At 43.0% G+C, this 26,447-nt stretch overlaps 2 protein-coding genes across 12 annotated transcripts in view; one reads left to right on the top strand and one right to left on the bottom strand.

The window, feature by feature from the left end:
* The window catches only part of MSLN (mesothelin), a 75,780-nt gene extending 66,013 nt beyond the window's left edge, over positions 1–9,767 (bottom strand). For all 10 annotated transcript variants that reach the window (XM_063344530.1, XM_063344528.1, XM_063344536.1 and 7 more), the window contains exon 1: positions 9,660–9,767. The gene's annotated coding sequence lies outside the window, so the exon portion shown is untranslated. The remainder of the gene's footprint in view (positions 1–9,659) is intronic.
* Positions 9,768–12,405: 2,638 nt separating this feature from the next.
* CIAO3 (cytosolic iron-sulfur assembly component 3) lies at positions 12,406–26,379 on the top strand. Of its 2 annotated transcripts, none has more exons than XM_063343193.1 (11): positions 12,406–12,528; positions 14,031–14,126; positions 15,678–15,821; positions 16,153–16,285; positions 16,689–16,823; positions 17,166–17,284; positions 18,402–18,531; positions 18,760–18,832; positions 22,112–22,249; positions 23,300–23,457; positions 24,519–26,379. In XM_063343193.1, exons 1-11 carry the CDS (start codon positions 12,463–12,465, stop codon positions 24,755–24,757), a joined length of 1,431 nt encoding a protein of 476 aa, XP_063199263.1. In that variant the 5' UTR covers positions 12,406–12,462; the 3' UTR covers positions 24,758–26,379. The 2 variants fall into 2 exon arrangements, with proteins under 2 accessions (XP_063199263.1, XP_063199265.1); XM_063343195.1 differs by lacking the exon at positions 12,406–12,528 and adding an exon at positions 13,079–13,844.
* Positions 26,380–26,447: the final 68 nt, after the last annotated feature.

Below are 26,447 nucleotides of genomic sequence, written 5' to 3'. Positions count from 1 at the left end.
CCCACATGCAAGTAAGCAGACAAACCACCAAAAAACACACACACAGCAGCAATCTTTGCATTTGCAAATTAAGTTAATTACATCTTCTTGTCTTAAGACGAGTCTCCAGCAGGGTTACCTCAGAACTGTAGCATACTTCTTGGCCCTCAGTTCAACTCCTTTTTACCAGTCGCAGTTAATATAAACTGCATTGTGCACTTTTAATGATGTCTTTTTCTTTTGGTTGAAGCATAATCTGACTCAGATTCCTCATGGTGACATGAGACGATTCATCCTGGGGCAGATCTTCTGTCACTTAAGCACGGTATTTGAGCTCTTCTCTACTGCGGACTACGTTGCATGGTTTGGAGGAAGGCTTGGCCTCTTCCTGAGCAGCCTCAATGCACAGAATCTCGGCTTCTTACCCAGTGACATGACATGCGACTCTCTTGCAGCCATGTAGGTATCAAGTCCATTATCATTTCAGTGACACTCTTCTTACTTCTCTCTTTGCCTGCAAAGATGGGAGCTCAACCACTAGGTGAGGAGAGCAGCTTCCAGTATCTCAAACATCCAGTGCCAAAGCTGAGATTCTCATTTGGTGAATACCATTATGATCTTACTTGGCTGCCGCTGCAGTTTCACATTTCAGGCCACAAACAGAAGACCCTAAGCAGAAACTCTCCTTCACTCACATACACCTGCAAATCCACAAAAAACCAACCAAAGAGCCTAATCTCCTGAAGAAGCACTTTTGGTCACACTCTGATTGATGTGTCTGTTCCCTGGCATCAAGGGAGTGGAAACATCCCCTGAATGCAGCCCTAGCACCTTTCCACTCACTGGCAGAGAGCTCTGCAGATTCTGTCCCAGTGGCTGTGGATTACTTGGTTGTGGCTGTCTTACCCTGACTATTCATGTCCTGCAGAGTGAAGATTCTGAATGAACACAAAGCCCAAGGGCCCTATGAGAACCCAGAGCACATCTACTCCTTTATAAAAAGAGTTCTTCACTTCCAGCTGCAGAACTCAGGTAACAAACATCTAGGCCTGCTCTCTCCAGGTATTCAGGAACACGGAAAGGTAGAAAGATTCAACCACCTCATAAAGCGTCCTTGATTTCAGGTGACATGCAGACCTGCTCTTTCTGTGGGAAAGAGTCATTTTTTTATTTTAGCAATCTGACAGTTAAGTGCATAACCAGTGCTAGGCCTTTAGGGTCTCCCGAAGTCAGCAGACAGAGAAGCATCTCTACCTTTGGATAAGCTGCTTCCCTGGAGAATAAATGTACTGAATCTCCTGCTAATTCTTAATGGAGTCCTCCCTCACTCCTCGGCCTGCTGCTTAGCCCTTCAGCTCACAGTGGTCAGCAAAAAGTACCATACTTCTCTTTAGAGGACTGAAACCTCTCTCAGATGGCGCAGAGCTGAGGTCAAAAAGCAGCCGCTGTATCAAGAATGAGCCTAGAACATACAGACATGGAAGGAATGTGGCAACCCAAGTATGCTCAAAGGCTAAATGATTCCCCCTTCCACTGTCTGGTAGGGTTTGGATCCCAGAAGGAACTTGCAACATGAACTATTATACGTATTTCACTGTCAGTGGGGACTCACAGTGTTACAAGCTTCTGTGATTCCGCAAAAGAAACGATGTATCTTCTGAGCTTTGCTTTTCCTTTTGTAGGCTCCGCCTGCACCCAGGGCACTGCCACAGACAGGGAATGGCTGCTACAGTATTTTGGTTTATTCACTGCTTTTGGATCATACTCAGATTTTGCAACACTGAAGAGCAACTTCCATGGGGTAAGGGCTAGATATGAAATATCTGGCATTTTATTCTTTGCCATTAGGCTGACAGGGACAGAGTTCAACTGGATTAGTTTGTTATTTATGTTGCTCATTTTCTCCTATGTGCTTCCATTTTTTTCTCATTAAGTTTCTTCTTGTTAAGTTTTAATGCTAAAATAGTGTCAAAAGCACTGCCTCTAGGAGATAATCATCTTATCTGGAGAATATAAATTCAGTAGGAAGACAAGAATTTCGATGACAAGCTCCAAACAGCAGTGGCTGATAAGTCACAGGAAGAACAGATAGTAAATTATAGATGGTCTGCTGAGAACATTCTCACAAATCACCTGTCTATCAGCAGAGAACAGATACTATTAATTTAATCCCAATAAACACTGTGTGCTGCTTGTTGTCTGAAACCCTGTCCAGAGAGAAGTTAATGTTCCTTATAGGTGAATGCTCGGGTGGGTTGAGAGAGATGAGCAGGAGAGAATGCTGCCTCCAGGCCTCACTCTGTGCTCCCTCTTCTTCAGCATGACTCCCTAGACCTTTTCTCAGCTGAGGCACTGGCCCAGCTAACTGTTCAGAGCAAGACCATCTACAGCCCCTCAGCCATCCAGAAGGTCCTGGAGGTAATCAGGAACAAAGAGGAGCCCCTCCACTACCTCAGTGTCTTCCTAGAGGACTTCAACACTTTTGTCCTGAAGGTAAGTAACCCAAGTGCCTGTGATGACCAAGTCCTGGGGGGCAGAACAGGTCACAGGTGAACTTTCAGACTTCCAACTCTGGGACTCTCACGGCCAGATATAAAATAAATCTGGAAGATAACCTAGAAGGAGTTCCTCCTGCTCCAGTATGATCTTGTCTCAGTCTAGCTCTTACTCCAGTTTAACTTCTGTGCACAGAGCGGTGTAAAATGTTCTTCCTCAGAGGAACTTTGGGAAGCACACCCACCACTCCAACCTAGAGCCAGGATATAAACAGTAAGGGTTTCTTTACTGCCTATCTGTGGCAGTTTAACGACTTATGAAAGGTTCTGGACCAGGCCCCTAAAATTGTTAGCATCCATTAAAACATTTGTGTATGAGCAAGCAAGAAAAAGACTGCTGCTTGCCCTAGTCCTGGCTGGGCTGAGGACAAGTTAACAATAAGCCAAGCTGAGAAGCCTGAGCGTGCCCCAGCCTCGCTTTATACACTTGTGACCACTCTGCTGACTGCCATAACAAAAGCAGTGGCTGTGGGAGTGCAAGGGAAAGGAAATTCAAGCACCTGGCCTGCTTCACTGTCCAACTCTGTTGACAAAAGAAAATCTGAATTGTCAAGGTCAACTCCCCAACAAGGCCGCAGCCAGGCCATATTTCCAACTTTTATTGTTAAAAGGAGAGGAAGGAAGGGGAGGAGAGCAACAAAGAAAAGAAATTGTGGTTATTTTGGCAATTTTTCCTTCACCACTTTTTTCGGCTTAGCTTCAATATTCAAGGCTTTCTAACAGCTCTGCTCATCATCTGCTTCAATTTCTTCCTCCTTCCTCAGAGCTCTGATTTCCTAGGAAGCACTAAGGTTCGAGAAACAATGCTAATGATGACAGCGGAGATCATCTTCCCACAAATTACTGACATGTCCCTGGAAGACACATCAATGTGGCTGCACAGGCTGCACGTCCTGCTCCCCCATGTGAACGCAACAGTGCTGGAGCTGCTGCCCCTCAGCATGCCGTGCCCTTACTACCAAGCTTTGTAAGTGCCTGCCCGCAGCGCTGCAGCTGCTTTAGCTTTGTGTTGCTAAATGAGCAGTCACTCTTGCATCACTAGTTATCTATCAATCAGGCAATTTTACCTTCACGTTTGGCATCGAGTACAACCAAAATCAGACAGTGACTCTGCTCTAAAGGGGGCATTTTCTTGTAGACGGATAACAAATATTAATCCTTAGTCTCAAACACACCATAAATTATATAGCCCAGGAGAAACTAAAACTGATGACCCACATGCTACAGGCCAACTACTAGCATCTGCCATCTTGGTTTGTCAGCATTAAGAAGTTCTCCTCACCCCACTACACTGATCTCCACTGCTTTGCTCACATAGAAATCACCTGTTATATGGTTTCTTCCCCAGCATTGCGGCAATCGATGGAGTCTACCCAGTGTTGTCAGCAAGGAAGAAACATGATGTGTATGAATTTCAGAAGGCCTATTTGACAGCCCAGTTCACAGACTCAGGTAAGGTGCCTACGCATAAGTTCCCAGTAAAGCACTAGTATTCGTATGGAGCATCTTTTGTATTCCAAATATTGAAGATTTTTACACCTAACAATCACACTTCTTCCCAACACTGAGATTCGGTCACTTCTGCTGTTCACAACAACCCTGTGAAAGAGGAAGAGAAATCACTTCTCCTTTTGAGCTACAGGGAATACCGGTGTAAGGAGGTACAATATTATAGAATGAATAGGATATAAGCAGAGAAATAGGATTTCCATTTGGTGTAACCATTTCCCCAGTCTGGAAGTGAATCAGAGTGCAGAAGATCAGACCCTGCACTTGCAATAGGAAGATTAGACATTCTTCTGCTAGCAGATATTTAGCCATTCACATTAAGGATACCTAGATGCCTCCTTCAGTATATGTTGTGGCTTTTAACGCTTTGGATCTGTTTTGGTTACAGGATCAGCGTGCCAGGATGGAACAACTGGGACCAAAGACTGGTTGCAAAAGAATCTGGGAGAGATCTGTTCAGTAGCTAAACTAAGTGAACTTCAAACCTTTCACCCAGACATCGCTGGAGTAAGTTTTACTAGTCTATGCACTGAGCAACAGTAGAATTAGCACCAGTTTCCAAGCAAAACAGATCGCCTCCTGGGCTTTGCACTTACAATAATCAGTAAGGGGAAGATGCAGGTGATTCCTCACACAGTGGCTGCATCTCTTAAAGCTGGGATCGGCTTGGGTTTATATGGTAGAGTTTACTAGATATGACCCATGTGCAGCATCAGGGATTGAAATACACATTCCAGCTGCTTGCCCTTCTCTTTACAGCCTCTCTTTGATGAAAGATATTAATTGTTATCACTGGTTATCAGAACCAATACTAAGAGCCTGAGATATGTCTGAAATACAGAGGCATACTCCGCTACGAGTGGTGAGGGGAACTTCTTTTAAGTAATCTTTAAAATCAAACTGGCTTAAAGGTCACAGTAAAATTGCTAATGTGGGTATTGCCTTCCCTAATTCCTCCAGAGAATGACTCTTGAAATTACACTTTGTCTTCAAAGATACTGGAAGTTATTTGCTCAGGTCTACCAAAATACCAGATACATTCTAGTATTCTGAGTTTAGTCTAATCAGTAGCAATGGGTTGCATATCCTGAGGACACACTGAATTAATCTTTCAAGTTGCCTACATTATGATACCAAGCTGTAACTACAACAATGTAAATGATGCATTAAGAAAAGGTGTGACAAAGGGCAACATCAGTAAGACCAACAGGAATTGAATCCTGCTAGACTAGTATTTGATTGGGATGTATGTGTCTAAACGTTATTAGAATATTGTTGTCACAGCAAAGACAGAAATTGCATTAATGTAATAATTCAAGTACAACTTGAAAATCCAACAATTATACTTTCATGTGAAAAACAAAGATTTTCTCTTCATATGATGTTCTAAAAAAAAAAAAAAAACCAAACCTCCACAGCTGTAAAACGTGCCTTAGACAACGTTTTAACTTCACACACTGTGTAAGCCAGTGCTAGTATTTATTAAAATGCTGATTTTGTTTAAAGAATGGGTGTGACACTACCTACACAATCACCAATAAAAGTAATGTTAAACAACACACTTGGTATGTTTCATATTGTTTCAGACAATCTTACTGGTGGTACTTAAATTAAATTGACAATGTAGGTAGTGGTACAAATATACTAGTTGCTACTGGTTGAACTAAACTAAAAAGTTTGTAATTCCAAAACATAAACCAGTTCACTAACTACTAACGGTGAAAGCACAACCCATTACTGTATGCCAGGCAGACACACAAGAGCTTTTGTAAGGGAGTTATACTGATAAAGAAAACCTCCAATTTTGACATTTAGATTAATCCTAAGCACCAACATTATCAAAATTCACCACAATTCCCCTATTTACTTGAAGTTAAGTCAGAAGATAAACATACTGTTCCATACAAAATATCTTAGCCTACCACATCCACAGCATCTCAACAACTTCCAGCAAAATCTTGAACAATACAACTTGTCTGTGTTCACATTTGCCATCTGCACCACAGCAGCTCAATCCAATATTGCCATTCATTCTGCAGCTGAAGCTCTCAAAGGAGAAATGCTGATGTGAGTGTCTTGCAGACATTCACTCTGATTAGCAAGTTCCCTGCCAAATGCTGCCACATTAAAAATCCTTCATTTTCATCACAGAAAGTGACCTCTCTCTGTCTTTGAACATACGCTATAGCAAAGAACCATCTTCTTTCAAAACCACGGTGAGAGGTTTCTGGTCTATCAACAATGCCTCAAAAAGGCTTGCAAACCAGAGACTTTACCATTGCTTTGATGTCATTTCCTATTCTCTTATGATCTACCTCATTCTGTGAGGAACGATACTGTATCGGAACGCATAATATGAAACCCATCAGGGCTTGGGGAAAGCCTTGATTCATCTAACCTCCTCAGCACAGCACGCTCTGTAACCTTTTAGCAATGACCGCTTTGCTTTCAAATACAGTGCTGAAAGCCTTTACGTGTGAATTTTTCAGAGCAGCTAGAAAAAAAGCACCTTTCCCCCCCTCAGCAAAATAAACCATTTTATACGAGGAGAAAGAAAACAGAGTAATGTTACTTCAACACCACTTTTACAGAATCACATTTCAGAACAAGGTTGCTTTTTAACTGGATAGACAATGGCACACAACCACATTCAGTCTGGCAACGTCCCACATCTTCACCTTGATAAAGAAGATATTGCATTTACACCAGCATTACACAGCTCAGCTTCCTGTTGCTTTTTATTTAAATTCCCAGAGAGCAGACGGTACTGTCTGGGCTAACCCAAGGTGTAAGAATCCCCAGAACAAAAATCTACTACCTAATATGACAGGTAGAGAGAGATAAAGACTCGGCGTACATTCAATTTTACAAACAACTGAGCTAAGCACTAATTGCAAGCCAGCCTTACCTAAAGCCTTTTAACATGGCAATAATTATTTGGAAGTTTTATTTAGGGTCTTAAAGACTGGAGCAGGTAACGTCCTACGAATGGTCTCAGCCAAGGCATCCCCACCAAAGGGATTAGTGTAGAAAAGAAGGCAGCAAGAAAATGGTCAAGACAGAGCAGGGGAAGGTGGGAGGAAAAAGGAAACTGAAGTGATGAGGTGGAAGAGAAAGGGCTATTGCAGATGGATGCTGCGCACAGGAGACAGTGGAAGCTGAAAATCCAAAAGAATATTCCTTGACAAATCTAAATCAACAATTGTTAACCAACTACAGGTTTTCAGGCAGTTTTATGAGATTCTCCTTAAAGCGTAAAAGGTACAGACTATACTTAAACTAATTAACGAGCTAAACACTTCACAGGCAAGGAACTCCTGCTCATACGTAACAGCCCGTTTCCAGGGGGATATCCAACATTCTCCCCTGAAAAGCTTTTTACATAAAACTGAAGGGGTTTTCACCCTCATCCTCCCTACAGCTGTGGCACCAGACTATTCACACCTCACTGTTCCATAAGGAAATGTGGATCTGCCCTGGCATAGCCTACTTTTTGTCTCCTTCTCAAAGCGCGCTGCCCGCAAACATCTGTGGTACCACAAAAACATTCTCTCTCCCTGACTGTCTGGTGGAGGACTTTGCTTTAGAGCCACTTGGTAGCCACAGCCCTCAGACAACTCTTTTACATGTGTTTCTTCTCAGTTTAAAGTTCCTGATCTCGATACCCCAGAAGAGATGGCACAGTTGACTGTTAACTCAACACTGACCAGCCTGGAAGATACGCTCTCAATCCTGGCAATACTTGAGTGTGGATCTTATAACACAGTTGACAGATACATGAGGCAGTTTAACATGTGTGCTCGCCAGGTCAGTCCTAACAGATCCCAGGTATTCTCCAACTCTCGTGTCACTGTACTAGGGGAAGGTCTATACCATGATGAACTGCCTCCATTGTACAGCTCACATTATGCTCCGAATGTAACGGCAGCTGTCTACATGTATCAGCCTGTATCAGGAATAGTGTGGTGAGCCGGACTAGGGAAGTGATCATCCCCCTGTACTCGGCACTGGTGAGGCCCCACCTCGAGTACTGCGTTCAGTTTTGGGCCCCTCGCTACAAGAGGGACACTGAGGTGTTGGAGCGTGTCCAGAGAAGGGCTACAAAGCTGGTGAGGGGCCTGGAGGACAAACCTTATGAAGAACGACTGAGGGAGCTGGGGTTGTTTAGCCTGGAAAAGAGGAGGCTGAGGGGAGACCTTATCACCCTCTACAACTACCTGAAAGGAGGTTGTAGAGAGATGGGGGCTGACCTCTTCTCCCTGGTGACAAGTGATAGGACGAGGGGAAACGGGTTCAAGTTACGTCAGGGGAGGTTTAGATTAGATATTAGGAGACATTTTTTCACTGAAAGGGTTATTAAACATTGGAATAGGCTGCCCAGGGAGGTGGTGGATTCACCATCTCTGGAGGTGTTTAAAAAAAGGGTAGATGGGGCACTGAGGGACATGGTTTAGAAGTGGCTCTTGTCAGGGTAGGCTAAAGGTTGGACTCGATGATCTTAAAGGTCCTTTCCAACCTCAACAATTCCATGATTCTATGATTCTATGTAACAGAGCTGAAAGGCAGAGAGAAGCTGTGGTAAATACTAGACAACTTTATAAGGAGAGATCTCAGCAAGGGGCAAGAAAGTGATCAAGGAAATAGACTTAAACCCGGATAGGCAATTTAATTTAATTACAATAATGCTGCAGATGTTCCTTTGGTAGCCTCTTCCGATTTAAATGCTTATCCAGAACCACAAGCTGTACTGATGGGTTTGCTCTTCTTTATACCACAGGTAAATCTGACCTCATTACCCAGCATGCTGGTTAGAGATGCGATACTGAGGACAGTACTACTAAAGCTGAGACCTGAACTCCAAAACTTCTCCAGCGAAAGCTGGGCAACCTGGTTCCAGCAGCAGCTGCCCTTATTGCTATCTGGTATCAACAAAACCTATCTGGCATGGTTGGGGACCAACATCTCTTGCAATTCCTATCAAGCAATGTGAGTTTACCACAACTCTTAGGGTTATGACAGCATGGCAGTTAAAAGTTAGAGCTTCAGCTGAGACCTCCACATTTTGGATTTCTAAGACGGAAGGACTGAGCTCTGACTCCCTTACTGTTCTGTCTATTAGCTGAAACCAACACAGAACCACTAGGCAGGAATTGCATAGAGATCTTCCAGGTCACTCAATTTGCTTGTCACTGCTGAAAGGCTGTAAGTAAGTCCCATATATTCTAAAATGTTTTTCTGTTCATATAAATGGAAATATTCACAAACTACTTCTGTGAAGTCCAATTACGAGATATGACAACCGCAGGCACCACCCAGGCCACACAGAAGGTTGGAAACAATGGGTCAGCTTCCTTAAAACTCCAAACAAATGCAGTTCCTTTCTAAACACGTCCTCTTTTATTTCCCAGCATCAAAGGATTCAACATCGCTTATGAGGCTCTTTCACCTTCCAGCAAAATTGAAATATATAACAGCTACATTAAAACCTATCTGAGCCAACAATCACATTCAACAGGTAACAGCACCAAAGAAGTAGAATAATTTAAAAACCCAAAGGACAGAGAGTGATCACGGAGTTTGTTTCCAGGCTACAAAATATCAGTTATGGGTTCCTACCTTCACTCAGCCGTCCATGTGGCTGGAGCCAACTTCACTGTGCAGGAATAAAGCAGGCCCGGACTCAATTCAAAGTCTCCTTGGAGTGGTCCTGTCTGTGGGTCCTACTTGCACTGCATGGGGATATTCCCCAGAGATAGAATCAGCTCCAATTCAGGCTCTTAATTCAATAAATAATCTAAAACAGTCATCACCCACGGGAATGGTGTCCTACTTCTGTGCCTTTCGTTAGCATCATCATGGCTGCCCTGAAAGGACAGGTTGTCTTAGTTTGTAACACTGCCTTGTCAATAGACCTGTAGGTTTTTTTCCCCCTCTTTCTAGGGATTGCCTGTGACATCCAAAGAGGAATGGGAAACTGGATTGATATAAATCTTGGAAAATTCATACAACAATCCTCCATGCAAGATCTTGTTTGCTTCAATGCCAAATTTAAGGTACTGAGCTGAAAGTCTGTACAGAGTGATCAGCAATGCCACAGTTCATTCTTAGTAACAACATGTACTGGGCTTCAGAGGAATTAAGATTTCCTACACAAAGGCCAAATCACAGCCCAAGATGTCATCAATCATGTCCCTAATACATTCATAGGCCTTAATCCAGAAGAAATCAACATAACACAGTAAAATCGAGCACTGCTGCTAGCTCTGCCTTGGAGACACCACTATCTCTGTACAGATCAGGGCCAGGCTCGTGCACAATCCCACCTGCACTCTGCCTGGGAACAGCTAACAGGATCCAAGCATTGCTGTATGGCTTAAGTCTCTAATATGTAATTACTGAATGAGCAACTCCACATAATTTTGTGTGAACGTACCTAATTCTCGTATCATTTTTTCTGCATAGGAACTAAGTGCTCAGAGCCTGAAAGATTTGCTGGGACCTAATTTTGGGTTAGACCTTGAAGCAGGTTATTCACAACAGCCATCAGCAGGTGAGTGAAGGAGGACTCAGGAGTTACCATCAAGTTTTTCCTAGTACTGACACCCTTACCTTTGTTTAGAATACAAACAATTTCCAAAAGGCTTATATCTGCATAGCAAAAGCATACAAAAAGGTTATTCCTTGTCTGCCTCACAGCAAATTCTCTCCCACTGTATAGAAAATAGTAGCTTATCACACGAAAGTAATTATGTGCCACATTTTGCAGTGGAACCTCCTGGCATAAACTCTGCTGTAAACTCAGTAACACTGCACAAAATACTGCATATAGGGTCAACTGGAAAGTCACAGTGGGTCACACTTAGTTCACTGCGAAGGAGTGGCAGGACTATCGCACAGCGCATGTTCCTCAGTGCTTTGGACAATCCAATTGTAACCCACTTTGCAGATGACTTTCACTCCTTCCCTTGGGAGTCTACTCCACTAGTAAAACATTTCCAAATGGGCTTATGGGAAAGCTATCAGGAGGTGGAACGATTATTCCAGATCCTTGAACGGATCATTGTCTCTGTGGACAGTCTCTGTGGACTCAGAACTGATTAGGTGCCTTAATATTTATTTCAGCACCTCCTGTAACCGGAAGAGCAACAACATATATGAAAAAACACACGTTTCAGATTTTTTACTGTGTTCTCCCCCTCTGGCTACTAAACACCGTTTTGTAAGATTATATCCTACCCCTAAATGATAAGGCATTCTAGGACAAAGAAAGCTACACAACACTTCAATCAACACGACATTTACTTTCTTCAGAGCTCATCGCTTCTTAGCAATAATCTAGAGGTGCAATTGCAGGACGTTAAAGTCATCTAGAAATCTGCAGAGTCTGGTGCATTTGTTGGTAAAGTACGTTGCCCAGAGCCCCGTCTCCACACCTTAAACAGAGCTCTTGAAGCTGCAAGGACAAAACCCAACAGCAGTTTCAGCATCAGGCCCCAGACACTACCAGTTTCTCCTTACATTCTGCCTACAGGTATGCCTGGAAAAAACTATCATACAGCTCTGCTTATTAACGGCACACTGCACTTCGCACTTTCCATCAGGGTACTTCTAAAGGCACTGCAAAGATTTTTTTTTGTTGTTGTTAAATAAAGCTCCTGTTAATATACATTAGGTTGCACTTTGTAAGAGCCCAAATTTGCAAGGCTTTCCTTGAAACACTGCTGACATAGGGAAATCTCCAAGCAGGGTCTGCAATCAAGGTGCCAAGTTCTCAACTAGACACCACTACAGCCTTACCAGCAACCTTGAAAAATTGTTACACCACTTCCTCCACTGGTTCTCATGTCAATAAAATTGTTTCTTCCCAAGAACTAATCATTTCTGAGCTTTTGAACCTCTAACACACAAAACATCATGCATCCGCATGAACACAGCAGCTGCTCACGATTTACAGCTTTAAATCCTTCTGCCACACAGGCAGGAACCTCACCAGCTGCCACCCTTGTGAGAGAGCAGTCCCAAGAAGGGTGATGGGTATCTAGGCCACCCCCACACGCTCAAGGGCTCTGAGGACCTACTCTCTCCAAGAACAAGATGCCCAGCACAGGTCTCACACTGTTTATGAGGCCAAGGGCCGGGATACCTCCCTCTCTATAGCGCCTACAGCTTACCTCAGTCTAATACACTTCCCACCGTGGCCTATAAATCAACAAATACCCTATACACAGCCTGCCGGCGGAGCACCCTGCCTCAGCCACCTCGCCCGCCATCATGGCCACCCCCTCCCTCGCAGCCCGCTCCGCGCACGCGCACTCACGCCGCCTTACTTTCCGGCAGTGTGGCCTTTCCCCTTTTACGACAGTGTGGCAGCCCCTGCCTCCCCCCGCTGGCTGCCGCGCTCGGCGGCGGCGCGGCTGCGATGGCGTCTCCCTTCAGCGGGGTGCTGCAGCTGACGGACCTGGACGATTATATCGGGCCCTCCCAGGTGGGTGCGGGCCCGGGGCTGCCAGGGTCAGGGCCGGGGGCGGTGGGGGACAGGGCGCGGCTCTGTAAGGGGTGGCCCGGGACTGCTCCCGCCCCCCCAGCGCCGCCTGGGGAGGGTGAGGAGATGGCGCTGAGGGGAGGTGGGTGACAGCCCCAGGCCGGGACAGCGGCTCTCGGCCTGGACAGGGCCTGGCAGCGTGAGGGAGGCGGCACAGCACGGGGGCAAAGGGTCCGAGGCCGGCCCTTTCAGCTGTCCTTCGGGTGCTGTTAAATAAAATGGTAAAAGGAAAAAACCACGGAGATCCCTCGCTGTCTTCTCCAGCCAGTGTGCAGAGAACGGAGAGGGCAGCTGATCGGTGCAAGCCTCTGTAAGCAGCTGAAGAGAGAAATCTTGGCCCAGCAGCCAGTCAGTCATTCCCAGCCCGATCTGGAAACTGCCCTATTAAATCTTAATGTAGAGCCCCCCAAAAGAAAGCTTGAACCTAAACAAGCTCCCTTGCACACTACTGATCTGCACAGATGCTTATGCCGGCATGGCAGAGAGGTGAGAGTGAGCAGCAAGGACGGGTCAAGACTATTCCTTTAGAAGTCTGGAAGCACTAGCAAAAGTACAAAATAGTAATCCTGGACTTACTTGCTGACACATACAGCAGAAAAACTTACCTGATGAGATCAGTGGAATGGGGCATAGCAACTCCCATTAACTCTCCTTGCAGTTTCCTAGTGAAGTTTTCATGTAAATAGTATGATCTGCTTTTCTGTTTCAAGTAGAGATCATGGTTTTATTCAGTGAGCATAACTGAAGAATCATAATGAGTTGTTCCTGCTAGTCTCTGAATCTTGCAAAATGTAGTAAAGCTGGATTAATTTGAGGGTGGGGGGCAAACTGAAAATGTTTGCAGAGGAAGAATGGTAAAAGGCAAAGAGAACCGTAGCTGCCGAAGTAGGACAAGGAGTCATAAGGTGCCTAAACAATAAAAATCCCACAAAATGCAAAAACACCCTTGAGACTTCATCACAGAACAATACAGAAAACTGGAAGCAGTCCATCTGAGGTCGTCAGAGTCCTTTCGACATTAAATGAAACTTCATTGGCACGAGCCACATGTTGACTGCAGTGACCACGCCTCCATCAGTTAAAATTTGCGATGAAGAATGCAGGATCAACCATAAGATTTTAGAGAGGAGGACTGCGCAGGCAAACCTCTGTTCCTTTCAGGGCTCCGTAAAACATAGCTGTGTTCTTCAGAAAGAATATCAAAATTGTCTTCTGTTCTTGGTATGATGCTGGAAAAGTGTTCCTTCTGTAAAAAAGGGGTAAGAAGTTTTTGCTTTTACGTTTTCCCTTGGTGGTTATAGATGCTGTAAGTAAATCCAGCATAGCTTAAGGGACAGTAATCGGCATTCACTATAGAACTAGTGTTTGGGTTTGATCATTCTAATTTATGTTATATTTACCTCTTCCACACATCTTCTCACTTTCCGGCTTCATTTCTCTATCAGGAATGTATCAAACCTGTAAAAGTGGAAAAAAAGCCTGGAAAAGCAGCAGCTAAGATCAGAATTGAAGCAGATGGAAGCTATTTTCAGATCAATCAGGTATGTGTGATTTTTCTTCATTCTTGTGTAAAATATCCAGAAGACATGAGTATATTGTTAAGTATTTGAATAGTCTACAGCTATTTAATGCTTCAGAGGACCAAGATGTTAGAAAAGTGTCGCTATTGCTGTCAGGATTCTCGTATCTTTTTTCCAAAGTCCAACTTTTTAATTGCTCAGTTTTATAAGCAGTAATTCCAATTTTATGTCAGTCTCTTATGCTCTGAAACACTGACATTAACTAGTGATGATTTTCTGGATAAGAGCAGATAATCTGAGAAGTCTGTTTTGCTGCCAGTACTTAAGTATTAGCAAATCCTAGATAATTTGCGACAATGTCTTTTCTTAATGCACTATGTCATACAGCAGAGCGCTCACAAAGAGATTCAATTAGATACTCTTAAATTTTGCTCTGATTTTTTTAATAATATTTCAAAGTATTTGTTAAATAGACTACAGAATTCATAAGCCTCCCACTTCCAAAATTAATGCCAAGTTTTGTAGAACAATTTTCCTGTTTACGCAGAAAAGGTTAGCATTTCTTAGTTAATCAAGCTGGGAATTCATCTAGAAATGGTACTTTTAACTTTAGGCAGATGATGACCTTTTGACTTCAAAAAGGGGGATACAGCACTTCCAAAGGAGTCTGGTTTCTTATTTTAAAATTTTAATTTAATGCTACCTAATTGCTCAGTCTGTTTCTGACTTCATTGAGAGGTGACATTTAAGAGGAGAGTCTCATGGGAAAACTGACTTATCCAGGTCAAATATCGTGAAAAATATTTCCTTCCAGCAGCAAGCCACACACTGTCTTTGATACGCTGCCATACAGTTTTCCCATTAGCATCCATGTGAGTTTTGCACGCAGAAGGATTGCAGAACGCTCAGTATCAATTGTTAGCGAGCTTGTAGCCTGGTTACACAATCTATTTAGAAGGAGTGAAATTCAAGTTCCTGTGAAGAAACAGCTCCAGTACTATTCAATAACACGACCAGCGTCTGACAGAGGTGACAAAGCTGGCCGGCTTTCTCCAGGGTAACACTCAGTGCACACTGGAGGTTGGTGCTTAAAGGCTTAGGACCTCTGTGCTCTACAGTTTTGTGGCTGAAATAGCATCTGCAATCTGTAGCGTATCAGCCACCCACAAGTTGAAAAAGTGAGCAAGACAGACCCTATTTGCTTCTGGGATAGTATAATTTCAGTGTTTCGGAGCAATGGTAGTCCACACGTTTGTGTGATAGCACAAATAATTGGGGCCTAAGCAACTGTTCTGTATTTGATGAAAGTTATGCTCTTGGTCTTGCTAAAATTTTCCTGAAGTTCCTCAGCATATTTGCATCTGTGTGCCAAATAATCCCATTAAAAGCAGCAGGCTTCAAAGATACTAGTCTTCCTCCTCATCATACTAAAAATAGAATACACTTTTTTTTAATGATAAACAGAGGCCATAAAAAGGGCAACATCTTCGTTACAAAACATAGTAAAGGTGGGAAAACTGCTACCTAATTCTACACTGTGATCAGAACTGAGTCTAATCTGTTTCCTTATAGGATGGAGGAGCACAAAAACTGGAAAAGGCTAAAATTACTCTGAACGACTGTTTAGCTTGTAGTGGCTGCATTACATCAGCAGAGAGTGTGTTAATCACTCAACAGAGCCATGAAGAGCTCTGCAAAATGCTGAATTTTAACAAGGTAGGTGACAAGCCATGGCCAGGTAGGCTGCAGAGTTTGGAAGTTTTAATAGATTGGTATGATGTATCTGCAGATGCATGCGTGGAAACAGCGCACGTAAAAATTACTTTCAAAGATCTGAAGGATCTGAGGACATTCTCAGTGCACTGTTGTGTTTTTTCCAATTTTTAAAAAGTAATCATGGGTTTGTAAAAGACCTTTAACGTGGTAATTTACCGACTTCAGAGTTAAGCTGGGAGATACTTTCTGATGTTCTAACGTGCTGAAAGTTCTGCACGTGCCGTATTAATATTGCCTGAACAATGTTGTTGTTTGTTTGGTTTTTTCAAAGACTGCCGCTCCCAATGAGCAGAAATTGGTGGTGGTTTCTGTTTCACCACAATCCAGAGCTTCACTAGCTGCAAGATGTAAAATGGGTGTTCTGGAAACAGCAAAGAAGCTGACTGCGTTCCTAAAGAGTTTAGGCAAGTGGTATTGCGTTCTGTTAATCACAGAGGGGACGGCTGGGATATACGTTAAGCATAACTGTTATGAGTGGACAAGGTTGATGTGATTTAACCTCCCCATGGACTCATAATGTTTCGTAATTGCCATTAGCTAAAATGCTAACTGTCTACAACTTCAGTTGCATAATAAACTTGGAGTGATGGAAGGAAGGAACTTTAAAGTTTATATTTGCGGTCCTCCTGTCACTTTTGCTCGTCTTACTGTGCTGACGTGCTAAGGAAAAAGGTTCACTCTTAACTGCAGAAGCTGATACCTGTAAATAAGACATAAATAAGCTTGGCTCCTGTTTGACTGGAGGCTTTTTCTTGTCGTTTGCCATGTCTTTCTTGTGAATTTTAACATGGATGCTGTACTGCCTAGGTGTGCACTATGTTTTTGATACAACTTTTTCAAGAAACTTCAGCCTATTGGAGAGCCAACAAGAGTTTGTAAAACGCTTTCGAAAGCAATCTGAAGACAAAAAGGCTTTGCCAATGCTAGCTTCTGCCTGTCCAGGTACGGTATTAAGTTGGTTATGGAAATAATGAAACGGCATACGAATAGTACACTAGAACAAAAAAAAAAAATCAAAAAGCTCATCAGAAAAGTTTAAATGGATAAATTAACTTAGAGGATTACTCTCTTCACAATGCAAAGAGATCTTGGTGTTAATAACAGCAATGATCTATACAGTTATCTAATGATCTCTAAAGTTACATGTCCTTTGTTTTTTGTGCTGAAGCGATGCTGAAAATGGTTATTAATGGGTACTGAGCCTGGGGTCGATGGCAGGGTGGGCAGAGTTGTTGGGCTGCTTGTTATTTTTTTAATTTAATTTGCTAATTACACTCTTACCAGGTTGGATTTGCTACGCAGAGAAAACCCATGGCAGTTTCATCATTCCTTATATCAGTACCACCAAGTCTCCACAGCAGGTCATGGGCTCCTTGATCAAGGGCCATTTTGCAGAACAGCAGGTAGGGGTCTGACAATACTGTGCTTCATGGCAAATTGCTAAAATCAAACGCTTTAAGCCGATTTTTTTTTTTTTGTTACATGTTACACATTAGAGTTTAAAGGTAAAAATTATCTTGCAGAAGCCAGCAAAGGCAGCATCGTTCTCACTTCTATTTTATCTAATGAAAAGTTATCAACTAAGGCAGTAACACCAACCTCTGCATGTTATTTGGGAAGGCTAGAGAAACTCAGTTTTCTGTGTCTGTGCTCCCATCTTGCCTGTGTGTGGTATTTTCGTGTTGTTTAAAGTTGGTGAATAACTTAAAATAAGTTATCCAAAGACAAAACTGCAGTCAGTGCATACGTGCAGATCATGTCTTGTCTAAAAATTACTTGCTTGTTCCCAACTTAATGTTCTGTTTCAGTTTGACTTAGTTCTGTTCTCAGTCTTTAACCTTTGGAAACTTTCCAAATGTAAATTTGATATTTAAAGACTAGGGTTATACTAATAGCCTAGATTTGTCCAGTAAGAAACTTAAGCACCACTTCTGATTGCATGATTTATTGTCCATTAACGAGCAGTGGTTTAACACTTGCATTAAGTAAATGCTGACATCTGCATACTTGTTACAAATATTGGCAGCTACTAAGAATATTTGGCACAAGATACTGAAACAATGGCCTTGAGTCAATGACTTATTTCCTTGGCCTGTGCTTATTTCTTGGATGGTCATGAGGTTTTTGTCTGACTCCACATCAACGGCTGGGAATTAGTAGCGTGGAGGAAGCGTATTCTCTAACTGCGTAGTTGGGAATTCATTTCACTGACTGACTTTGTCTGGATCATCTGCGCTAGCAAAAGGAGGTGGGGGGAAACCTGTAAAAGACCATACTGCTGAGACTTGCTACAAACTAAAATTGGGTTCTATGAGAGAAGTAATTTAGCGTGTATATAAAGGTGTGTGTATGTATATATATACACACAAAAATAAAAATAAGTATTCAGTAATAGTGGGTAGTATTTCCAGAGGCATGGTGGCATTAGTTTCATGATTCTCATTTGTACCTAGAAAACATCTCCCTCAAGATAGGTTTGATATTGGCCAATCCAGCTGCACAGCTTTGTCTTTCTTCCAGCACTTAACACCTGACCAGATATACCATGTAACAGTGATGCCCTGTTATGACAAAAAGCTGGAGGCTTCAAGGCCAGACTTTTTCAGCCAAGAGTACCAAACTCGTGATGTGGACTGTGTAATCACCACAGGTAAGCAGAGCCGGAGGTAGTCCAGATAATTTCTGGAAGCCTCAGAGCAAGGCGTTTGCTAGTTTTAATAACCCTTTGTCTCTGATAGAGGACATAGCGTATGGATATTGCTGTATAATTACGATAATGCAAATCATGTCGTGTTAAAGATTGCAGATGCAACTGGTGGATTTTGTTTTCATTTATCTCCAAAATAAGAACTTTTTATATCTCTGGGTTCTGTCTTAGGAGAAGTGCTAAAGTTGTTGGAACAAGAAGGAGTATCTCTATCAGATGTAGATCCTGCTCCTTTGGATGCCATGTAAGAACAAAATCTCATTTGCATCTTCAGTCATGTTCTTCCTCATCCAGTATTTATAGAGTTCTTCAACACAATTTGCCTTTCCACTACTGTTCTACACAAAGCTGCCTGTGTTTGCATTTGATTTGTTTTCTTCTGTCACTTGAATCAGTCCAATTGTGCATTAAAATAGTTAATCTACAGAATACGATGAATTTCCACTTTTGGAGAACCTGTCGCTATTTGTTCTAGATTTTAGTGGTCCAAGGGTTAGCAGCTCTCACTGTAAATCAGTAGGATTGCTAGAATTAGCTCAGTAAGAGTATAATGGCAAAATAATTGTGCAGAGAAGTACAAATTGCATGACAGTCATTTACTTCAGTTACTGTTACTCTCAGTATAGCTGGTGGAATCCCACAAAAATCTACCTGCAAACTTTGAAAAGTGAGAGAATCTAGATCAGTGGTAGAAGAGTTCGCTAAAACAAAGCCCGTTATTGCACTGTGCTCAGTTTGCTTGTCTCTGTTCCTAGTTATCAGAGCTACCGTAAGGATTCCAGAATTAAAGCATAAATAAGAAATATTTAGGTCACTCAGCTAATCTGTAGGAGTCTTTATTTGTAAAAAAAAAATGAGATCTAAAACACGTGCAAACCAGATGAGGCTTTAGTTGCTTCAACTGAAGAGTAACATCTGGTTAAGTGACAACTGAACAGATCTAAGCGACTATGGAAACATTAAAGTCACATTTTACTCATCTAAATTGACATGCAGCGGTGGTTCCTCTCTGAATGCTAAAACGTAGTGTTCTTTGCTTCAGTTTAAAAGAAATGTCTTTGTAGCACTTTGCACATTAATAAACAGAAAGGCTACATGTCTGGCAACCTCAAAGAATTATAAAAGATAATGAAGCACATGGTTCAAAAATTTACAGCTCAGGTACCTTAAGTTTTTATGAGAGATTTTGATACCCCAAATACGAAGCATCTAGCACATGAGTAGAATGCGACACTAGTCTGTTTTCAGTTGTACCCCTCGCAGATGTGATACTCTTGTTTTGAAATTTGGTTTATTTCTAAATAGGCTTCAAGTTTCTCTAGTACAACTAAGTGCTGTTGGCAGCCTTTGCTCAAGAATTGTCCAGTCAGCACGTGTATGTTGACAGGGTGTGAAGGGAAGTATCTTTACACGAGGCCTCTTTCCCAGATTAGTTTTAATTGTTATAAACAATGGTCGCTCCTGTGCTTCTGAAAAGAAGGAAAAAGGGATGTAGAGATGGTCTGTTGCTATTCATTCCATTTCATTTAAGGGATACTTCATTTAAAAAAGTGATTTAAAATAATGTGCATGCCCAGAGCCTTGGTTTCCTTCTACTACATTTCAGTGGATCAGTAGGTGTAGGTTTCACATAATGCTTTTGCTAGCACAGGTCTATTTGTGCCCACTTTTTCCAGGATTAAGTGTCTTTTTCTGACATAGCATATGCGCGGATTGCTTTCGCTTCAAAAAGGAAAAGTATTCTCAGCTGTAATAAATGTCTGCATGAGTGAGTCCCAAAAGTACAACTTCAAAAGTTGCCTGTGTAAACAGGTACTTCTGTTTTACCTGCTTTTTTGTTATATCGCTACCAGAAAATTGAAGAGAAAAAAATATTCTGAAGTGTTTGGGTTCCCTTAGGAAATGACATTATGGAAGTGTCAGTTATAACATAGAACCGAATGTCTAATTACTTGATAAAAATCTCTGGCCAACTTCTTAGGAGTACATTCTGAGCGCCAGGCCTCATGCCTGTGGTGATAAAGCGCCTCTATAACCTTTTGCTCACTTTAACATACTCAGTAAATTGACTGGTTACAAACAGCACGTATTCCTCAGAACTTGGAGCTTTCACATCAGCAGTCCAATGGCTGTTGTTCTGCTTTATCCTCCAGCACGTGGAAAAGCCCATTAAGAGGTTATTACATTTGGCAGCAAGAATGAGGTGAAGTGCCAGAAATCCCAGGACTTTTGCTGGTATAACCGTTTGCTCCAGGCCAGCACTGGAGCTTACTGGCAGCCTTGTTTTAAGAGAGTAGCAGTACGTGAGGCCAGACACACTGAAACGTTTTGTTAATGAAGCTCAGTTCCTGTAAACAAGATCAAATTAAAAATAGTTTCTGAGGGTGATTGCAGGCTAAAGTGTTGCCTTCTGCAGTTCTTGCAAAGCCTAAGATTTTATCTGCGAGAGGCAACATCTTCAATTTGACTTGAAACTGCTTGGCCGGAATTCAAGTGTTTTCCCTTCTGCAGCTGTTAGCAGGAGAATGCAAGTGTCACTGCCTGATGAGCGCTCCTAAGCAGATCCCTCATCTTGTTATTCTCTCATAACAAAAGCTATTGTTGTGGCTTCCATCTGGTGAGCTATTCTCGAGAAACAGCTTGACCTCTGAATAGTTGGTTGTGTTTTGGCATGTCAGAGAGATGGAATTATTTGTGCAGAACTGGAGTTACAGAATTTATGTTAACGTCGTTGTTCAACACCAAAAATGTGTTGAACTTAAACCAGGATCCTGTTAAGGACAGCCGTGTATGGAGCAAATGTCCTGGCATGGTTAGGTTTGCTCACCTTTTTTCACTTAACTTTAAGCACATGATGCCACAGCAAACGGATTTCATCTCTCTGTGCTTGTGATCATCCCACTGATACCTCCCAGAAGCATCCTCTCATGTCCCAGCAACCACATGAAGAGTAGCTGGTTTCAAAGAATGGCTCGTAACACAGAACCAGAGCTTTCAAGAATGAATTCTGCTTTTGTTGATGTTGCAGGAAAGCTTTAGCACTGATGAGATGTCTCTTGACCAAGACAGGACTTCTGCTAGGTTGTGTTCCCCAGGAGAAGCAGAGATTGCACAGACCCGTACCACCAATGCTTCATTATTTCCCTCCTCCCATTTCTAAGTGTAACCCGGGATGTTTGCAGAGGTATTAAACAGAAAGCTAACGAAATACACACGTCAGGTAATGGCTCTAACACAAACATTCCCAGACAGTTGGCAGTGCCTGGGTCAGGCCTTGTGGCATGTGACAGTATTTCCACTGAGCTTGACCCCAAGGATGCTGGGCAGCACAGGGTTAAATCTGCTGGGCTCTGAGGCTATAAATAGTTGGTTCCCAGGAGAAAGGGAAGAGCCTGGAGCTCAAAGGGAGCAGGTCTGTGGTGTGATATGTTGCTTTTCAGTCCCCCGGAGCTTTGCGTTTGTGCTGGCTGTTCTGTTTTATCAAAGATTCCCCTAAAACTGCTTATTTCTTCCTTTCCCCCAGGTTTAGTAGTGCTGCAGAAGGGGAGCTCACGGGCCACTCTGGAGGTGGTTCTGGTGGCTACTTGGAGCACATATACAAGTATGCAGCCAAGGAGCTCTTTGGAATTCAAGTGGATACAATTCAGTACAAACCTTTAAAGTAAGAAGTTCAAAGTCCTACAGAAAGCGCTACTTTTATTGCGATTCCCTTTGTGCTGTTATCTTGCTGATGGGCTGAAACTTTCTTTGCAAGGCTAAACATTTTACTTCAAGGCATGGGAACTGGCTTCTCACGCCCACAGTTGCTGGGCAATAAATCAGCCAGCACTCCATGCAGCCTTCCCCTTGGAGACTTCTAGCCCCTTCACCACCCACACACTTCATTCTGGCCTGATGGATTTTCCCAGTATCAAGTTGCAGACAATTTTTAGAGTTAATTTAGAAGACAGAGCTTGCCTGGGTCTGGGCTTCCTCACCTGCAATCGGGCCAATAAAGTAGATTTGTTACTAATCTAGCTATCAGAGAACAGAAAATCTTGTGTCAGGGCTTTGGGGCTCTGTTTTAAAGACAGCAAGTCATTTTAGTTTGGGCATAGAGGCTCATTCAGCTGAGGTTCCTTCTAGTTTCCCAGTTATAATATTAAGGTACCATTTTTAATGAATTATATCCCTGATTAGCAATATTTATGTTTAGGATTCTCTGGTCTAGGAAGCAGAAGAAACAGTCCCCCTGAGTCTCAATATGAAATACTTGATAAAAATCAAATTATTTACTCTTTGATCTGGAACAGCTATTTCCACTAACCTTAGGAGTCTGGAAGCCTTCAATACTGGTTTGTTCCCGGGTTTTACGACCCACTACAATGTCAAAGTTTCCTCAGTGGCCTCACTAATGTATAAGTTGGCTGAAGCCAACTCAGAAGGCCTATCTATCACAATGAAACTTTTGTTTAGGCTCCATTTAGAGCCTAAATCCTTTTAAGGATTTATTCACCACAGGTGTTCTTCAGCAAACTCAGTTCAGGTGGCAGGTCCTCAAACAAGACTGGAAAAGGATCAGTTCCTTCATCTGTTTTGTTTGGGTGGCAAAGAACTAGGACAGCTTTCTCAAATAAGATTTCACAAAGAACTTTGTTTTAGCACAGGGCTCCTTGAAGTTTAAAATAGAAGTTAACTTGGATGAGACGTTTTCTCTGCTCTTGTTCCTCAGAAACAAGGACTTCCAGGAGGTGACACTGGAGAAGGATGGAGTAATCCTGCTCCAGTTTGCTTTGGCGTACGGGTTTCGAAACATACAGAACTTGGTGCAAAAGCTGAAGCGAGGGAAATCGCCCTATCACTATGTTGAAGTCATGGCCTGCCCATCAGGTAAGACTGCACAGGGATTTCACTGTTACATTCCCTAACTGTAAGAAGCTATAGGAAATCATACCTAAAATAGAAGGACAATAGGCAGTTCCTCACATGCTGAATATTGTGGCAAAGCCTTCAGACTCCTGAGATGTGATAGTCACAGCATCAGAATGTCAAAGTTGTTTGTGTGTATGTTCTCCTACCTAGAAGCTAGGAATTCTTCAGGATTTAAGTAATTACAGTTAAATTCCGTTGCACAAAATTGGCATAATTAGTGCTTTCAAGGAGTTTCACCTGGTTTTCTGAGCGCTTTGGTACATGAGGAGACTCTTCCTCTAAAATTGCACAAAATTGACTGTTACACTTGCAGAGAACGCTTGCTATGGCTGGCGAAGAAAGTCTCTTTCCACCTATTTGATTCCCTTTTCCACTTTGTCCAAGCCCTCCTTTTTCTGCCTCCTGCTTCTCTCTGACTCTGCAAGCAGAACACACGGGCAGCTTGGCCCCAGCCTGAAGCGATGCCGAGCTGCCACTCTCGGCACTCTCAGCAACTGCTCTGTCCCCGAGGGGCCGCTCAGCACCAGGATACCCCCGGCTTAGGGCCACCACAGGCTGCGTAGCTCGACTCATAGTGCTCCTCTGCCCCAACAGCAAACCCAGAACCTGTCCCAGAGATGTTTATCCTACCTTCAGTTGAGACTCCAAGGCTGCTCTCACCTGGATGGCCTTCTGGCCCTTTTCTGGAGGCACAGGATGAGAGCCAGAGCTCCCTGCTTCGTCTTGTCTCCGTCTCCCCGGCACGTCCCAGCCTGCCTTGGCAGCCCTCGCTCGCAGCTGGCTGCAGGCTGGAGCAGCACTGGGACACACCAGGCCAATGATCTCCGCTCCAGGGCTGCAGCCCGCCCTGCTGGGGTTAGATAACTGGGGAGTAAACCACAATTATAATGGTGTTTTCATTTCTGTAACTGTTTGCAGGTGCAGAGTAAATTAGCTATAGTTGGGGTTGGGTTTTTTTTTCTGATAAAGCTGAGGTGCTTTCTAAACTCAGTGACATTTTCTCACTTTGTTGCACATAGGCTGTTTAAATGGAGGTGGTCAGATCAAACTAGATGGTGAATCCAGCAAGGACCAGCTTCAGCAAGTTGAGAGGTTGTATGAGTCTCTTAAGACTGAAATTCCAGAGAAGAACCGGACTGTAAATGAACTCTACGAGCGGTGGCTGGGTGGCGCGGAGTCAGAAAAGGCTGCGAAAGCTTTGCATACAGAGTACCACGCAGTGGAGAAAACAAACACTGGATTTAACATCAAATGGTGAAGACGGACGCTGTGAAGCCCAGATACAGATACTCAGTGCCTTTTTAACTCAATCATATTTAAGATTCTCAAAAGACAGTTCAAGTTCTGTCCCATCACTGGGAGTTTGCAATTCTGACTCTCGTTAGGGATCAGAAGGTAATGTGCACATAGGCAGGCAATGTTGATTCCTACAGCTTTATAATTATTGAAGTGATGTAAATAAAAACCAAGCACTACTTAAAACATGTCAAAAGAAGCAGTAATGCATCCTAGCCTCTGCCCAGTCTGTGAGGACTGAATGCGAACTGCCCTTACAACCCTGTTCCTGCCAGAACTGATGAATTTAAGGTACTGAAGGACTGGGGTCACGGTAGGCTGTAGCCTCACCGAGATGAGCTTTATGCTAGATGACAGTATTACTCCTCCAGGCCTTGCTGTATTTCACAGCACGAAGTTTTATGGCTGTCTCTGTCGGGACATCCTCATTTAGTTATAAATGGTCTAATTAGACCTTGGGTTCTGTTTTTCCATTTCACTGCCCCTGACTGGCTGCCCTTGAGGTCCAGCTGCAGTATCTTTACCCTGTCAGAGGGGGTGGGCACCAGCAGCCTGGGATCACGTGAGAAGCATCATCTCTAGGGCTGTTTTATTGCCTGCTGAAATGTGAACTGAATGAATGTTTAAGAAGAAAAAGCTAGTGATTTTTTTTCCCCTTTAATTACAACAATTGTCTCTAACTGTGTGCAATTACATCCCTTTCTCTCCCTAAATACACAGTAGAGAGAGTGACAGAATTGTCACATCTGCCCTATCCTCAGCTGCCCATTACTGATGGATAATATCCTTAAATTCAGAGAAAACAATTTTTTACAGTGTTTGAAGTAAGAATGTACTGCCAGCTTTCTTTCCAATGAAGGACAAAGTCCTTGGTGTCTCTGAAAGGTGTTACTTCACAAAAGTTAATAGCAGGCGGCTGTGAAATGTAATCATTACAAGAAGTAGTTTACCAGAACAATCCAAGAGGTTAGTAAAGACACATCTGGTTTAACGCAGCGTATGACGATGCCTTGCCTGAAGACAGATGGATGTGAAACAGATTTGGTCTTTTGTTACTGGAGATGACGTGTGTTTGTCTTGCTATCTGTATCTTTACATACGGGTATTTTCAGAACTATTCACCGAAAAACAACTGAATGAATAACTCTCTGTTGGTCTGTTTAATCTGAATATCAGTTTTTCTGGAGTTACAATGCGTATGGGGAGGGGAAGGCAGCAGTGGGAGGATTGGCAGCTGTACCTGAACTCCAGGGGAAGGGACGCTGGCAGATGTGGTATCTCTCCTCGTGACTGCTGTAGCTGCGTGAACGTGAACTTAAAAATCGCGTTATTGAATCACTTCAGTATTTCTCCCTTTTCCAGTTCCTGCTCTGTGAGGAAGAAGGACTGTGCGGAAAGTAAGAGTTAAGTGGATGAAAACTGAAAACAAAGCTGCCACATTGCTTTGTTCCTTCAGAGTAAACGCAGAGAGATGGAGGTGGTTACTGCATCTAGCCCAGACTGAAACCTTGCCCGGACCCTCGTCAGAGATAACCCTCACCCAGTTACTGCCCACCCTGAGCTTAGGGCTGTCAAAAGCAAAGCTGTCAGACCTTGACCTGCCTCTTGTGACGGCTTCTCTGGCAGTACTTGCCTGTGTCCTTCTCAAAGCC

The sequence above is a fragment of the Chroicocephalus ridibundus genome, chromosome 8, assembly GCF_963924245.1.
Source record: "Chroicocephalus ridibundus chromosome 8, bChrRid1.1, whole genome shotgun sequence".
In the NCBI taxonomy this organism is placed as follows: Eukaryota; Metazoa; Chordata; class Aves; order Charadriiformes; family Laridae; genus Chroicocephalus; species Chroicocephalus ridibundus.
Note: the sequence above shows the minus strand (reverse complement) of the source record. Positions and strands in the feature narration are given on the sequence as shown.

Coding starts and splice junctions, on each gene's coding strand:
- CIAO3 (XM_063343193.1), top strand. CDS start 12,463: ATGGCGTCTCCCTTCAGCGGGGTGCTGCAGCTGACGGACCTGGACGAT. Junction 12,529..14,030: donor ATTATATCGGGCCCTCCCAG/GTGGGTGCGGGC, acceptor TTTCTCTATCAG/GAATGTATCAAACCTGTAAA. Junction 18,833..22,111: donor CCTGCTCCTTTGGATGCCAT/GTAAGAACAAAA, acceptor CCTTTCCCCCAG/GTTTAGTAGTGCTGCAGAAG.